General features: G+C 35.5%; 1 protein-coding gene across 13 annotated transcripts in view; it reads right to left on the bottom strand.

Annotated features, from left to right (window-relative positions):
* unc13ba (unc-13 homolog Ba (C. elegans)) overlaps positions 1-17,952 on the bottom strand; it is a 170,195-nt gene that overhangs the window by 132,650 nt on the left and 19,593 nt on the right. For all 13 annotated transcript variants that reach the window (XM_021476430.3, XM_021476422.3, XM_068221413.2 and 10 more), the window contains exon 3: positions 8,698-8,797. In XM_021476430.3, coding sequence (XP_021332105.1) covers positions 8,698-8,797 — 100 coding nt within the window. The remainder of the gene's footprint in view (positions 1-8,697; positions 8,798-17,952) is intronic.

The raw sequence follows: 17,952 nt of genomic DNA, 5'->3' as shown, positions 1-17,952 counted from the left end.
ATAAACCATGGTTCCTGGTCAACTATAATCTCACCTCAACATTGCAGATCCTGCTGTGTGACTAATGCAGATGCGCACATTGCGATATTAATGTTGAAACAATAAATTGTGCAGCCCTAAGAGACATTCAAAGTCCACGAAAGCAACCAAAAACATTGTCAAAACATTTCATCAACCACTTTAACACTTTGTGCGACTGTAAAAACAACCTTGTACTGTACATCAATGTATTCTCTTCCTCGTCGGGTCATAAGGGTGCATGTTTATAACAGGGAATACAGCATACTGCCATTAGAGTCAGCAGTGCAACACACAGGTGTTGTATTGTCTGTAGTAAATGCGTACTGGCATCTGACGAGGCTGAAGAGAGGACATAGGCAAAGTCATTTTTTTTTTTTTTTTTCTGTTTCGGAGCTTTATATAATAACAGTTGAACCACTGAAATCGCATGGAATGTTTTGACAATGTTTTTGACAATGTTCGCTTTATAAAGAGCTTTTAGATTTCATCTAAAATATCTGAATTTGTGCTATGTTTCAACTGCATGATGATGAGTAATTAATTTAACAGAATTTTAATTTTTGGTGGAACCAATCCTTTAAAGCAGTTTAAGGTGAACTTACTTAATATTTATGTTATATTTATATTATATATTTAATATACAGCAATATTTTTTTTTTTAAATTTACCACAACCAAATACCAAAACACATTTGCAGCCAATCAGCGGTAAGGGGCATGTCTAGTAACTACAGTGGGAGATACCAAAAAAAGGCACATTTTTGTTGGGTTATGGGTCTGTTTGTTTTTTAATATTAACCTTGTTTGTCAAAAATTGCTAAGTGCACTTTATGCAGACTGCATAAATTTAGCCCCGATTTTAACTTGCCAATAGGTTTTGAGAAATCGCCAACAAATGTCTGAAATCATTGGCAAATTGGTGCTCATTCACATGAGTGACAGTCACACAGTATGAACTATCAAAGACGCGATCTCAAAGAATCGCAGATGACTCGCCAACGCTCGTGAGATACTTGGCATACTAAATATCTGGAGCTGTCAGCCATTCAGATCATGCCGTGTGAAATGAGTTCTGACTGAAAATAACATCAGCTTTTAGATTACCAGCAGCCAATGAGTGTGCAGCATCCACTAGTATAGGTACCTGCAGGCCAGCAGGAGGTCGGGGGAGGAGATAAAAATGCTTCTCAGTCTATTTGCACCCAAGAAATGAAAAGAAAACTAGTGGACATTTCGCAGGAGTACCCGTGTCTGTTTGACGTATCATCTGAGCAATTCCACAACAAAGTTTACAGAGATTCTTCCTACTGTAAAATCATGCAGTGTGAAACCCCCTTTCGCCAATCTATCCTACAGTGTAAACAAAGCAGCGACGAAAAGCTACCCAAGTCATGCAGTGTAAAAAAACACCTGTGACATGACTACTTTGAAAATCATGCAGTCATTAAAGTGTCTTTGTTAAAGAGATTTGATGTAAAGTCAGGGGTTGACAGTTAACAGTCTAATGGCTGTCAACTTTTAAACCAACTTTTTAATGTTGATTTTTACAAAGAAAATGATCAAACCAATCATTACAGATAGACAAAAAAATGACAGAAACTAAATGATGTGAGTTTTTCATATAGCACTAACATGACAGTAATATTCAAATTTCTGTGCAAAACAGAAAAGGTGTATATAATAAAAAACATTACTTGAAAACTTGTTTTTATTGGAGTATATGGACAGAGTGTGACTGACAGAAAGCGCGTCACATCTCACGTTTGTTTCCATAAGATTGAATTCAAAATCCTCTAAAACACCAAAACCTGAACAAGGTATCACATGGAGGTAAGAAGCCACTGAGGCATGTCTAAATCCAATTTTGCAAAGGTAGCACAGAAGTAGCCTTCTCTGCTGTTTATGATCCTGTACATTTTGTTTAGCTATCAGTTCAGTAAGAGTCGTTAAGATATTTTTTCCAGAAGAATATAACCTCACTTTTGTTTAGCAAAGAAATATTAAATCAAACTGACATTCATTCATTCATTTCCCTTCAGCTTAGTCTCTTTTTCAGAAGTTGCCTCCTATTCCGACATATGTTTTACACAGCAGGTGCCCTGTCAGCCGCAACTCTGTGCTGGGAAACACCATACACACTTATTCACAAACACCCATACACTACAGCCAATTTAGTTTGTTCAATTCACTAGCTTATACTGCATGTCTTTGGACTGAGGGGGAAACCAGAGCACCTGGAGGAAACCTATGCAAACAGGGGAAGAACAGGCAAACTCCACACAGAAATGCCAACTGGTCCAGCCGGGACTCGAACCAGCGACCTTCTTGCTGTGAGGAAACAGTGCTAACTACAGAACCACCTGCCACCCCCAAACTGACATTTATAATACAATTAAAATCTTGAATAACTTCAGTTTTTTCTCCATTATTAAAGAATCGAAGAAACACCTAGGAAAAAGATGCAAAAACCCAAAGCAGATTCCTCTGTACAAATGTTTGGTTTAAAAAATGGTTTCACTGCCTGCTGAGCTCTTTCTGTGCCTGTAATCGCCATCTATTTGTCTCTTCTCTTTACTAGTCTAATTCCTGGCATGTGAGTTCAGCATGTGGCAGTTTAACCCTGACAGAGCAGATCAAAGCTAAACACTCATCCTCTTTACCCCCCCCCCCACACACACACACACACACATAAAACTCTATTCAGCACTTACTCTACTAACACACAAAAAAGGAAAGCGCAAACACTTCTATATCTCTTTTAATAGCAAACTAAACATGAGTAAACAGTATACAGTTGAAGTCAGAATTATTAGCCCTTCTAAATCATTAGCCCCCCTGTATAGTTTTCCCAATTTCTGTTTAACAGAAAGATTTTTTAACACATTTCTAAACATAAGTTTTAATAACTCATTTTCTAATTACTGATTTCTTTTTAAAACTCAGTCCTTCTGGTAGTACCTAAAATAGCAAAGTCGAGTAAAGGAGGTCGAGCCTTCTCATTTATGGCTCCTAAACTCTGGAATAGCCTTCCTGATAATGTCCGAGGCTCAGACACACTCTCCCAATTCAAAACTAGATTAAAAACCTATCTTTTTAGTAAAGCATACAGTAAGGTCATCACTTAGCGGTATGATACATGAATGTGCTCCATGCAGGTTTCTGCATCTTGTTTATATAGACTATGAACAGCAGCTACACTAATTGTTCTCTTTATTCTCTATTTCCACCTGGGGATACTTATCCCAAGGCCCTCACACTATACAGCATCACTGATTTGATCCAAGACCAGCGACGAAATGATCCCAAGGTTTCCATATCCTGGACCAGGCCGTATCCCGAGAAGCTTCTGTGGTGGTCATGGAGGAGTGGAGAGCATGAGACTGATTCCTGCGATGCATTAGGGACAGACGAGTCCAGGTCCCGCTTTCCAGCCTCCGGCGCCTAGACTGTAGCTCTGCACAAGTCTTTTGGCCAGAGGAGAAATGATCATGCCCAACTGAGCCTGGTTTCTCTCGAGGTTTTTTAATTCTTCACTTCCGCCAATTGGTGAAGTTTTTTCCTCGCCTCTGTCGTCACTGGCTTGCATGGTTCTGCATCTGTAGAGCTGTAGAGCTCTTCAGTGTTTGGACTCTTAGTAGTGATTATTAACCATGCTGAACTGTACTAAACTGAACTGAACTTAAACACTGAAAACTGAACTACACTGTTTCAATTTACTATGATCTTCTATGTGAAGCTGCTTTGACACAATCTACATTGTAAAAGCGCTATACAAATAAAGATTAATTGAATTGAATTTTATCTTTGCCATGATGACGGTAAATAATATTTTACTAAATATTTTTCAAGATGCTAGTATTCAGCTTAAAGTGCGATTTAAAGGGTTAACTAAGTTAATTATTAGGTTAACTGGGCAAGTTAGGGTAATTAGGCAAACCATTGTATACCAGTAATTTGTTCTGCAGACAATCAAAATGTATATATATTGCTTAAGAGGGCTAATAATATACTGACCTTAATATTATTTTATAATCAAATAATATTTTATATTTTTTCTAGCCAAAATAAAACAATCACAACTTTCTCTAAAATAAGAAAATATTATAGAAAAAAATGCTCATAATGTTATACACCATGTTTGAAACATAAAAAAAATAAATCACAGGAGGGCTAATAATTTTGACTTCATATATGTATTATTTTACAGCTCCCTCATAAATAATAGATAACCATCAATATTCAGCTTTGAAATAGAGTTGACATAAAAAAATACAATAAAACTATTTATTATAGTGCAGTCCATCATGATCTACATTACAATCCAGCTGCTATTAATCCTAATCTTGGCATTGCATAATCAGTTGGTATTGTACCTCTCCACAAAACCAGGATTTGTCCAGTGACGCAAACACTATTTTATTCGCATGACATGCATGTTTGTTTATTTGACAAAGGCAAGAATGTGTATTTTGAACAAAAAAAGTAATTATTGTGTCTGTGTCTGTTAAATTTTGATCTGAACACAAACGAATAAACATATAAATGATTTGTCCATGTGCAGTATAAAAAGCAGTTCTTGTAAGTTTCCCAAACATATCAGTGAATCAAAAATCATCTCCGTGTTCTCGGTCACACCAATACTCTATTTTGGGCAAGTAAGCCTCTTAAGACAGGGCAGATTTAGTCCATTTCAACTGATTTATTAAATTCTGCTATGACTACAGGTCCAACAACACAGAGAATATTTTTCTTCTCAATCAGTCTATCAAAAAATAATATTTTTTGACAGCTCTTTATTGCACAAGTAAAAAAAAACCTTTGAAAGTAATGCTAATTTTTCACATCTTATTTATATTTCCTTATATATTTTTTATACAATTTAATATGTGCACTGTATATAGATCTTCTATAAATAGAAACCAACCAGCCAAGCAGCCATTTCAGGAGATTTTAAAATCAATTATAAATTAGTAATAATATAAATATTATTAATAATTATATCAAATCACATGAAGTCATGCAGAGTTTCAGTTTTTAAACTACAATTGGAAACCATAAAATATTATAGAATTGGAAAACTTACTTTATGGTAGACACTACATTACCTCACAAAAGTCTTGTCGCCTATCCAAGTTTTAGGAACAACAAATATTAACTTGACTTCTAGCTGATCATTTGGTCTCAAAAGTGAAAGGCAAAGGCCTCTAGATTACACTTATTTTGCCAAAAATGTAATATGATCATGCCTTTATTTTTAGTTATTCAATTAGGACAGTAAGGTCTGACTTTGCTTACACAAAGTCTTGTCACTTAAAAGAAGTAATGTACATCATCAAATATAAAGTCAAGATGCAGTGGAAAAAGAATTAATATTCTGTATGACTCCCATGAGCTTGGACAACTGCATCCATTCATCTCTGCAATGACTCAAATAAATTAACAAAGTCATCTGGAATGGCAAAGAAAGCGTTCTTGCTGGACTCCCAGAGTTCATCAGGATTCTTCATCTTACCCCAGGCAAGCTCAATAATGTTCATCTCTGGTGACTGGGCTGGCCAATCCTGGATCAACTTGACAGGAACTTTAATGAGTATGAGAATAAGTGCTCTCCTGTGGTTTGTAATGTAATGGGCAGCACAAATGTTTCGATACCTCAGGCTGTTGATGTTGCCATCTACTCTGCAGATCTCTTGCACGCCCCTATACTGAACGTAACCCCAAACCCTGATTTTACCTTCACCAAACTTGACGATTTCTGTGAGAATCTTGGGTCTATGCAGGTTCCAATAGGTCTTCTGCAGTATTTGTGATGATTGGGATGCAGTTCAGCAGTTGATTCATCTGAAAGTACACCTTCTGCCCCTTCTCCAAATGATCAACTAGAAGTCAAGTTATTATTTGTTGCTCTTACAACTGAAATCGACGACAAGACTTTTGTCAGGTAGTGCATTTTAAAAGTGTTCAACCTGAAAAAACACCTGTATGTAATCAATTATTGGAGACAACCCAGAAAAAGATGATCAATTAATTTAGCCCGTCATCTCTGGGAAGCATATTTAAACTGGCCATCTACTCACTGTGAACAGCACAGTCTAGCCACAACCACAAAAAAATGACAGCTGGGATTATTGCGTCCGCTCTAAAATATGATAGTGTGACAGTTCTCTGCATAACGTGTCATACTAACAAGCCTCACATTTATTCATCTAAAACCTCCTGCTAGCTTCTGGCTATCAATAACTCCCTCCTTTTTTCAGTACACGAACGTTGCCCTTCTATCCACACAATACTGCTTCAATCCTATAGCGAATGTGTGCTATGTGTGTGTGGATTTTAACCTGCCGACCATTGGTAATAGCTCAGCAGCAGGAGGACAATAATCCAGGCACAGAGGATCTCCGTTGATCAGAACACACACACATACACACACACACACACACACCAACACACACACACATACACACACAAAGCTGAGCCACTGGCCTAGAATCCAAACACACTGCACCTATAATTACATGAGGCTTTTCGAAATAGCGTGGTAAAAGCCACATCGCTTTTGATTTTAGGTTACACATAGATGGTCAAACAGAGTGGCTGATATTAAAGAGTTCCTATTGTGCTTTTAAACTTCATTCAGTGCATTAAAATACATTGAATGACAGTGGAGTAAAAACAAAATGTATTAGGAATTAAAACTGACAAGGCTTTAAAACTCATACAGATGTTTTGTTTTGGAAAGCGGGCAGGGAGCAGCACCTTATTTGCATTTAAAGAGACACATGAAACAAAGTGGTTTTGCTTTATCCAACAGGGTTGTAGTCTGCTAGGGCACCAAAAGTTTATTCATTTTTCAGCTTAGTTCCTTTATTTATCAAAGGTTGCCACAGCTGAATAAACCACCAACTTATCCAGCATATGTTTTAGACAGCAGATGCCCTTTCAGCTGCAACCTAGTACTGGGAAGCACTCATACACATTCATTTACACATATACACTATGGCCAATTTAGCATATTTATTTTCACCTATACCTCATGTCTGGTTGGGGAATGTGGGGGAAACCAGAGCACCCGGAGGAAACCCACGTCAACACGGGGAGAACATGCAAATTCCACACAGAAACTGACCCAGTGACCTTCTTGAGGTGAGGTGACAGTGCTAACCACTACGCCACCCACATTAAAAGTTTCCAGTCCGCAATATTTTTTATTTGAAAGACAATTGTTGTGAACACATTCAGGGTGATATTAAAGATATTAAAAATAATGTACCTGTGCAAAGACTAACTGTTTTTCTTTGTAAAACTTTAATGTATCATCAGAAGGCAATTAACTTAATTTTGATTTACCTCTATGTTATTTATTTATTTATTTATTTTAGTAAAACACTGAAGAGATATTTTGTTGAAGAAAAGTAAGTAATCTATATCTTGTATAGCCTGAGAATAATTAAATTAAGAGCACATTTTTATTTTTGTATAAATTATCCCTTTAATAAAAGTAAGGTTTTCATCACTGGTGAACAGAAATGTTTTCTGAAGAACAAAAATTTGCATATTACAAGTTATATTGCTATAATATTATTAATAAATGGTCAAATTATCGTGAAACTGATACAAAAAAATATTTAACTTTGTTTTTGTAGTTCAGCTTTAAGATTTATAGTCATTTTTATTGAAATACGTATTGAATAAATACCTTTATATTGAAATTTAATATAAAAAATTGTGGATATTAGGTGACACGGTGGCTCAGTGGTTAGTGATGTCACCTCACAGCAAGAAGTCCCGGCTGGGTCAGTTGGCATTTCTATGGAGTTCTCATTGTGCTCACATGGGTTTCCTCCAGGGTCTCCAGTTTCCCTCACAGTCCAAATATATGTGCCATAGTTAAATTGAATAAATTAATTGGCCGTAGTGTATGTGTGTGAATAAATGTGTATGGATGTTTCCCAGTACTGGGTTGCAGCTGGAAGGGCATCAACTGTGTAAAACATATGCTAGATAAGTTGTCAGTTCATTCGGCTGTGGCAAACCTTCATGAACAAAGGGACTTAGAAAAATGAATAAACGAACGACAGGACATTAGCAATTCACTCATTGGGTAAAACTGTATTGTAATTCATGTTTTAGGTAATGATTAATGCATTGTCGCTTTAATAGCGCGTTAGCAGCACTGCAAAAATAGACCTTCTGCTCACATGACCAATGTGAAAGAAGCATAACCGTGGCTGATTCTTAGAATCTTTTCAGAGGATTGGCAAAATTCTCTGCAACAATCTACAAATTGGGGATAATTTCTGGGACACACAAACCTGCCTGAAAAAACATCAAAATCCTATTTAATATTTGTCATTACAAAAGGGTCAAAGATACGAGACACTGAAGTGCGTGAGTCTATACATTGCGCTAAATAAACACAGAACATAAATAGGTATAATAATTCTAAAATACAATTCCTACCCTTTATCTTACATCACATATGACTGTTTCTATATTTTAAAAAAAAGCAAAAGTGTTTCTGTAACACTTAGCATATTATAAACACGGTCTTCCATTTTCCACAGCAAAGTAATTTTGAGTGCAATTTTAAAGTCCTTCAGCGAACAAGTGCCTTGCATCAGGCCTAAATTTGAGTGAAAATTTACAGAAATCCATGACAAAACACAGCAGTACTCACAACATGAAGTCCTGTTCCCAGCATGGCTGATCTCCTCGCACCGTGATGGTTGTGCTTTTAACATTCTGGACCTTCAGTGTGACATACACATTAAACTTATCTGCAAAACAACAAGCAAACGGGTTAAAACAGCATCAGTTGGCTCCATCATTGACTCATTTTTACATTGCACAAAACTTTATCTCCTCAACAATAGTACCACTCCATATTAACTTTTTTTGTTCAGGGGCCAACCAAATCCTTTACAGCAATAGAATACAGAACTCTTCCATTCAGGAATCTGTATTGTAATGCATTGAATACAGCAACTCGCGTGGCATCACAGCAATCTGACAAGCATTGTAATGGAAAATTGAGATGTGACATCTTCCTCTAAGTGTGTGTGATAAATATTCATGGTTTTATGTAAATGCAATAGTGATTATGTGCCGCAACACAGACAGGTTAAAATAGGCTGTCAGAGGTCAAAGCAAGCAGGCATAATTAAACCTAGATATAAAGTGCCACAAGAGCACCACGAGAGCCGCAAGTACAGAGAAACAAAAAAGACAAATGCAAGAGCTTCTATTATCTCTCCATAACCGGTTGTACAAAAGCAACTCAGTGTACAATCTCATCACTTTTTCGAATAACAAATTTATTTTACTAATCTTCTGAATTGTACACAGTGCAATGTTAACATGCTGTGACTTGAAAAGTTTCTTAAAGTCTTTAGTGAAATCAAAATGTACAGTGTTTATTTTGCTAGTGTATATTAGTGTTGAGCGATATATGAAATTTTCAGATTGCCATATCGTCCCCTGTGAGATCGCTGATACACAATCCTATCGCATAGGGGTTCGGCAGTGTTATGTTTACTTATTTGATCATTTATTTGACCATTTCTAAATGCATTTATTAACCTTTTGGCTGATTTTTTAAAACTTATTAAATAATCTATTTAATTTGCATTACATTTTATCTTGGAAAATAAATAAAACCAATGCAATTCACCACGCTCTTACAGCTAAATAGGTGCTGAGACCAAAATTATTTCAAACAAGACTCAATGCAACAGTGCGGTGCGGGACAGGATTTAATGGTGACTTTGGGTCCATGCCGTTATCCACAGGACTGCCGCAAAATGGGTATAATATAAATGGATGAAGGCAAGTGAAATGATATTTATCTACGCACAGAAGAAACAAAGAGGCATTAAGGTCCTTTGAAATGGGAGGTGGACAGAAGACTATTTGTAATTAATAATAAACAAATTATACTTTTCAATTTCCATCAGCTTAGTCTCTATTTTAGATTTTTTTCACAGCGGAATGAACCGCCAACTATTTAGGCATATGTTTTACGGAGTGGATGCCTTTCCAACTGCAATCCAGCACTGGGAAACATCCCTATACACTCATTCACACACATACACTATGGCCAATTTAGTTTATTCAATTCACCTGTATCTCATGTTTTTATTACCAGAGCTCCAGGAGAAAATCAACGCGAATACTGGGAGAACATGCAAACTCCACACAGAAAGACCAACTGGCCCGGCCGGAACTTAAACCAGCTACCTTCTTGATGTGAGGAAACAGTGCTAACCACTGAGCCACCGTGCCACACAATTCTGCAAATATTTGTATATTAAATTCATTCATTTTCTTTTCACCTTGTTCCCTTTATTAATCAAGGGTCGCCACAGCGCAATGAGCCGCCAACTTATCCAGCATATGCTTCACACAGCGGATGCCTGTCCAGCTGCAACCCATCACTGGGAAACATCCACACACCCTCATTCACACTCATACACTATGGACAGTTCAGCTTACCCAGTTCACCTATACCTCATGTCTTTGGACTTGTGGGGAAAACCGGAGCACCCCGAGAAAACCCACACAAACATGGGGAGAACATGCAAATTCCACACAGAAATGCCAACCAAGGCTCAAACCAGAGACCTTTTTGTTGTGAGGTGAATGTGCTACCCACTGTGCCACTGTGCAGCCATATGCAGTACAGGTGAATTGAATAAGCTAAATTGGCCGTAGTGTATGTGAGTACTAGTGTTGGGTTGCCGCTGGAAGGGCATTCGCTATGTAAAAAATGTACTGGATAAGTTGGCAGTTCATTCCACTGCGGGAGCCCCTGATTAATAAAGGGACTGAGCTAAAAAGAAAATGAATGAATGAATATGAATAACAATAATAATAATAATAATAACAATAATAATAATAATAATAATAAATTGAATCAATCAATCGGTCTATCTGTGCATATATCTATCTGTGTGTATATCTATCTGTCTACTGTATGTCTTTGAATGAATACATAATTATGTAATAAATATTAAAACCCTATGCATCTGGCTTCTTAGTACTGAGTAAAGTATATTAATTTTGACCCAGGACTCGATGTACTGAGTTACACAATCTTATGACACCAGAGCGATTACCAAACGAAATCATACAGCAAGTCTCATTTCACAGTGAATATGTTTATAATGGCAAAAAATCAGAGGAAAAAAAAAAACTCAATGGAGACCGTTATCAAAATTGAATTATTCTAAGCAGTATTTATTACAGATAAAGAAATCTTTTCCAGAATATGTTTTGTTTCCAGATAACGTAATTTCCATAAAACAATGTTAATGAGATTACTCTAAATTTAGTTCATACAAATCAGCATAGGCTGAACTTTTGCTCATCTGCGTAAATTAATCAGCAGTAAATTGCTCAATGACATTTCTATTTACAGTAGCATTATTCATTCAATCAAGACCGTTGGCCTGAGAAGCCCTCGCAGTAATGGAGCCTGCATTTTGTGCACTCTAACAAAAATAATACTCTTAAAACATTCAGTTAAACCATCGGAATAAAAGCTGTCCACTGAACACCTCTTGAATGGCTTTCTATCCTTGATTCTCACTCTTGATTTATTTCATCACAGTCCAGTGTCTAATGAATTCTGCAAAAAAAAGCCCCCGAGAAAACGTATCCTTCACTGGAGAAAGTGACTCAATCTTCTCACCAAAGATTATCTGGCAGAGCTTAAAAAAAAAAAAAAAAAGTACAGTCATGATCTTAACCATTTAGTTCTCCTGCCCTAAACTTCCTCATTTCCACTCTTCCTCTTCACTCTCACAGCCCTAAGAGGTCCCTAGCAGAAAGTAAAATACAGAATCTCCGTCTGTCTAATTCTATTACAATATATCTCCGAGCCAGAAGTGAGATCATATTTACTTAAAAATTTTCTTTTTTCTTAAAAAGGAATAGTTCACCATAAACTGTGTTTCTTTTGTGCATGTACTCAACATACATTTATTAGAATACTTTAATGATGCATATACCTGCAAATATTGAAAACGATAACAACTTAAAATAAATAATATTTGAATAAATTAATTTACAATACAACAGTATACAACAGTTTGACGATATGATCATGTATATATAAAAAAAAACTACTTTCTTCCGCCATTTATTCACATCTGCAGCTGATGGTCAAAAAAGCAATAACCGTTGCTACTTCACCAACGTCATTTTAGAGCTAGAATTTGAATGATTCTCTAGCGTAATGTCTAAAGTGATGAAAAAACAGCTGATTTTGCTCACATTTTAAGATTATAAAGCTGAAAGGCATGAAATGCTATCAGTCTTACAGAGATATTTTCCAGTATGCAATAGGGAGATCACAATAAATAATCCCTAAAAAGGCAAGAAACAAACGCTAAACACATGCAGGCATTTCTTCTTTCTGACTTTTTATTGAACTAGTCTGCAGTAGCGAAAACAGGAGACTCATTAGAAACAAATGATGGCAAATCAAAAAGTAACTCAGGGTTATGCAAAGTACATACAGTCCTGATATGAGTCCCATCTCACACTTAATACACTACAATTACATGGTAAAAATACCATACTGCAACAAACAAAAGACTTAGAAAGTCACTTACCAGTATTTATAATGATTTGATCAGCAGTAGTTAGAAATTACGTTACTAAGGGCTGATTACGTAGTCTCTGTCGCAATCTTGTGAATGGCACTTTATTCACAAAATTATAAATATTAAACTGCATAGTTGTAATCTAAACATTCCCACCTAAAATGCCTCAAAATTACATTATGTTGTCCAACAGCAGCAATGTTTGTCAAACTGCAGTGAGTTTATTGGTCTGCTGTCACTCTATTTGGGTGGAGTAATACATAAGTGTGAGGAGGCTGTACGAGTTCTAATATTGCAGTATATCGCACTGTTTTCAGCCAATCCGAAAAATATATAATTGTATGATAAATAAAATGTCACTCTAATGTAATTCTTAGTAATATTCTCTAAATCACGGGAAGGAAATTATACCCATTTAAATGCTTAAAAACACTTTGTATTTTGAATTATTATTTTCTGTATTTTTTTCTTCCTGGTCAAATCCGGGCTACCGCCATCTACGATAATTTTACTATGCTATATTCTTATATTCTTTATATTATATCCTCTATACTGTAGCATTTTGGAAAAAGTATCTCAGACAACTGATAAATACAGTACTCTTTTTGAGCAATAGTTGAGCAATAAAACTGTCCTCTGGGAGGGTATGCATACAATAGTCCTAATGTAATCCATAAGGGTCAAGTATCTTGTTTATCTTAGAATAGGACAGCTATTCCCAAGACGTAACGCTAGTGTAATGAGAATTCTTCCAACTTCTCTTCTGCAGACAGACTCCAAGACACTCAGTGTAATCTCTGTCCCCATGGATTTGTCTTCATCCTAGAGCCTGCAAAGAGGGACACTGCATTTACAGACCCGCTTTTGATATGACCACCATAATGAAGAGCAGAATTGGGGCCGAATAAGAGAGAGAGAGAGAGAGAGATGGAAGGATAGAGCTGGAAAGGATAGAAAAAGTCAGTGAAGGACAATTGATTCTTTGTAAGAGCAGGGCTGGATCCCTCTTTCTCTGTGTGTGTGGTTGTGTGATTTTTGAAGGGTTAGAAAGGATTCATATGAAGTGGTAGAGCAAATATTACTCAATCAAGTATCTTCACATAACAATACATCCCTGACCTTCCCAAGTTAAGTACTACAAGCTTTAAATGAAAGATTAATAGGTACACAGAGTACAGAAGGAAAAAAGCACAAGGTTTTATGTCTGACATAATTACATTCAGAAAAGAGATATGTTTGTTTTTTCATCCTGGTTTCACCACTGCCTTGTTCATGGTGGTTGCATCAGCTCTGAGCAAGTTATATCTAATGTGGGTAACTGCATAACCTATAGTGCTATTACACTGTATAGTATGACTGGCTTAGAAATACTTGTTTTGTCTTGGTTTCATTTTCAACTGTAGTCAAGTACTGCTGCAGATTGACTGGGATAAAAGCAACACAGGCTCATTGAATATACGTGCTTCAGGCCATATATTTTTTTAAATTGTAAAAACATACTTCAGCATTTGTTTGACTGCAGAACCTAGATAAAATTAACTCTAAAGTGCAGTATGATGCCAACAACTTTTCCTTTTCACACAAATGATATTTACAGGTACATATTATTAACCAAGGATTGTTTTTGTCCAGGTTTTTGCACAACATCAAAAAAAATACCTGCAAACATCTTAATAATATCAATAGCCTCTTCACAAAGTGATGCCACTAAATCCTGAAAATTTCTGGAACCTCTTTATCTGTAAATTAAAATAGCGCTGTTCACATATAGGCAAGGATGTTCCATAATTATTGTAGAAAAAAGCACCATTCGCCACATTTTAAAAAACCCTGGTAAATTCTGACGCCTGTGCTTGTATTTGTAAACATTATTTTTGTTGACTGTTTCACTTTTATTTAAAACTTTAACATTCATGCAGCTGCTTTTTTCCTATAGACAAACCAAAATACTTAACTATAAGAGAAAAACGTTATTGAGGAGCGCATTCGCATGACAAGATGTAGATTTGAGTGTGTGCTAGCACTTGTGTCTCTATTTGAAACAACAGATTACCGGGGTTTACAGAAATCAGACTTACCAGAGCACTCCTTCACATACATATGTGTCACACAGCTAAACGTAGAGCTTGCAGACTCACAGCAGTTTATCATAAACATTTTATCAATATTTTTTTCTACAGTTGGCACTATGGAGGAACATGGAAACGTTATCTGACTAACAACAAGCAGCTAAATGTGTCTGAACAAAGAATTCAAAAGAAATTTATTTTCATCTTTTCATCTTTATGGGTCATCTACATTAGAATGTTTTGATTGGCTGGAGTAGACGACTAACATCAGTGCATTCTAAACTTGCACATGCTCTTTCTCTTTTTTTCTCTTTGCTGGTATTTTCAAAAATGGTCAGTTCACACAATCTCTTTATGGAAAATTAAAAGCAATTTTCTGGAAAAGTTTGTATGTGTGAAAGGGGCTTCTGATTTGTAACCAGATATGTTTAACTCATCTGTCTATCTCCATATGGAACATATATGGAGTCAGTCTAGGGCCATATACTTGCAAAATAAAAGTTTTGCAAACAAAAAAATTAAGTATTGAGCAAAAAAAATTAAGAAATAAATGCAAATCTTCAAAAATAACTAAGCGAAAAATTATTTTTAAGAAATAAAAATAAATTTTGCTAACTAAAATAAAAAACTGCCAAGGGAAGTTTTGAGAAATAAAAATGAAATTTGCAAACAAAAAAGAACTGTTAATATAAATCAAGCAGTGCAAAAAAACTAAAATATTTGCAATTTTAAAAAAACATTATTAATAATACATTATTAATAAATTTCTTTACGGGTGACGCAGTGGCACAGTAGGTAGTGCTGTCGCCTCACAGCAAGAAGGTCACTGGCTAAATGCTCGGCTGGGTCAGTTGGCGTTTCTGTGAGGAGTTTGCATGTTCTCCCTGCGTTTGCATGGGTTTCCTCCGGGCACTTCGGTTTCCTCCACAGTCCAAAGACATGTGGTACAGGTGAATTGGGTAGGCTAAATTGTCCGTAGTGCATGAGAGTGTGTGGATGTTTCCCAGAGATGGGTTGCGGCTGGAAGGGTAACCGCTGTGTAAAGACGTGCTGGATAAGTTGGCTGTTCATTCTGCTGTGGTGACCCCGGATTAATAAAGGGACTAAGCCGAAAAGAAACTGAATGAATAAATATATTTATAAAACATTTTTTATATCATTGCCTTTACAAAACCCATCCAGTCAATAGCAACGCTCATTTGATTTGCTTTTTAGTCAACCGTGAGTTTGACATGCTGTTTTCTCTTTGCATGTCACGTTTCACTATGTAACCCTGATTTGACAGGGGGCAGAGTCAAGGGAACTTGGGCATTTACGGCAGGCACTGACCTACTAGGCTATAAGATCACCTCGTGTGTCGTCACCTTAGAATTATAAGGTTCTATCGGACATTTTTTTCAAAATTGAGTTATTGACACTCTTATTAAATGACAACTTATTTACATTATGGGATGCAAAAACTTTGAAGCTCAATATCCTAAAATTATTCAGAACGCAGATAAAACCGTAGAATTCCTAGGTGACGGTGTCTCCAGGTGATGATGTAACTTAACTGGAGGTGCAAAGTGAAAACAAACTCATGGGTGACTAAAAAGCAAATCAAGATGAGCATTGCAATTGATGGGGTTTTGTAAAGGCAATAATATAATATTTTTTTTTGCAAATATATATATATATATATATATATATATATATATATATATATATATATATATATATATATATATATATATATATATATATATATATATATATATATATATATATATATATATATATATATATATATATGGGCTATTGAGCAAACTTTCCACATCAGTATAGTAGTATGCTTAAGGAGTCAATCTAGGGCCATATATACTTGCAATATATATATATATATATATATATATATATATATATATATATATATATATATATATATATATATATATATATATATATATATATATATATATATATATATATATATATATATATATATATATATATACATACATACATACATACATACATACATACATACATACATATATATATATATATATATATATATACATATATATATATATATATATATATATATATATATATATATATATATATATATATATTGCAAGTATATATGGCCCTAGATTGACTCCTTAAACATACTACTATACTGATGTGGAAAGTTTGCTCAATAGCCCACTTTGTATGTTGTTGTGACGCATATCATTCTGGTCCAAGTCTGGTAAAGCACAGTTTCACAAAAGAGTTAAAAGTAATGTAAAATTAAGGTTAAATTACGTAGCTGTGATGCCCTTTATTTCTCATTTTAGTTTGTTTTGGTGACAAGTACTATCGATTGTGTTTAGATCAAATAGTTCTATACAGCAAGCTCCACCTTCTTATGGATGTGTAAGAAAGATGTGTATATGACACTTTCAACAAAACCTACCCTAAGTAACGCATTTCAGAATGGCAAAAATGTAGAAAGTGCCCTCTAGTTGATTCGTCATCTGAAACGGGCAACAAAACGTCCCCAGAGTAATGTACTGTTTTGCAAAAATATAAGCTGAGGCACATATATCCCATATGCTTGGGTTGGATATTGTTAGTTGTGCCACCTCTACTAATGTGAAATTCTGGGTTTCCACGTAAAGCTCCTGCTGGATCCACTCCTCTGCCACCCAATTAGATTTTCAAGATGATTTTAACTTGTATGTTCTGTTATTGTATGGACACAAAGAGAGGGAGATGAGCAGAGGAGAGATGGCTGCTTTCTATTTTCATTTAATTTATAAGGTTTATAAGAGTGTTTCCTTTTATACCCAGCTTTTGTATGTTTGGGCTCATACAAACCAAGTATAAAAATGTGTTGACAATCAGTTAAGTGCTTCAAGTCTTCTTGCATCTTACATTTAATCTCACCAGTGCAGATTATAAATAAACGGACAGATATTCAAAGAAAAGAGAAACATCTTTACCTCCTCTACTGATTACAAACCATGTTAAGTTGCACACAACAGTTGTTTCAAATAATAGTAAGCAGCAGCCACAGTAGGATTATCTTAATGTTGCAGGCTTCAGCTCAAATAATTTTTTGAGAGGAAGGATTCATCTTTAACTGTGATTAATCCTATTGGCTACAGAAGGTTTGAAGGAAAAGCAGCCATCATTAATACAGAACTGAGGTGTGAATTGTGTGATTAATGATCTAATCTGGGCCTAGGTGAAGCAGATGAAGATCAAATATTCATATCGTTCTGAGTTCTT

The sequence above is a fragment of the Danio rerio genome, chromosome 5, assembly GCF_049306965.1.
Source record: "Danio rerio strain Tuebingen ecotype United States chromosome 5, GRCz12tu, whole genome shotgun sequence".
Taxonomy (NCBI): Eukaryota; Metazoa; Chordata; class Actinopteri; order Cypriniformes; family Danionidae; genus Danio; species Danio rerio.
The sequence above is the reverse complement of the archived record's forward strand: the minus strand, read 5'-3'. Positions and strand labels throughout refer to the sequence as shown.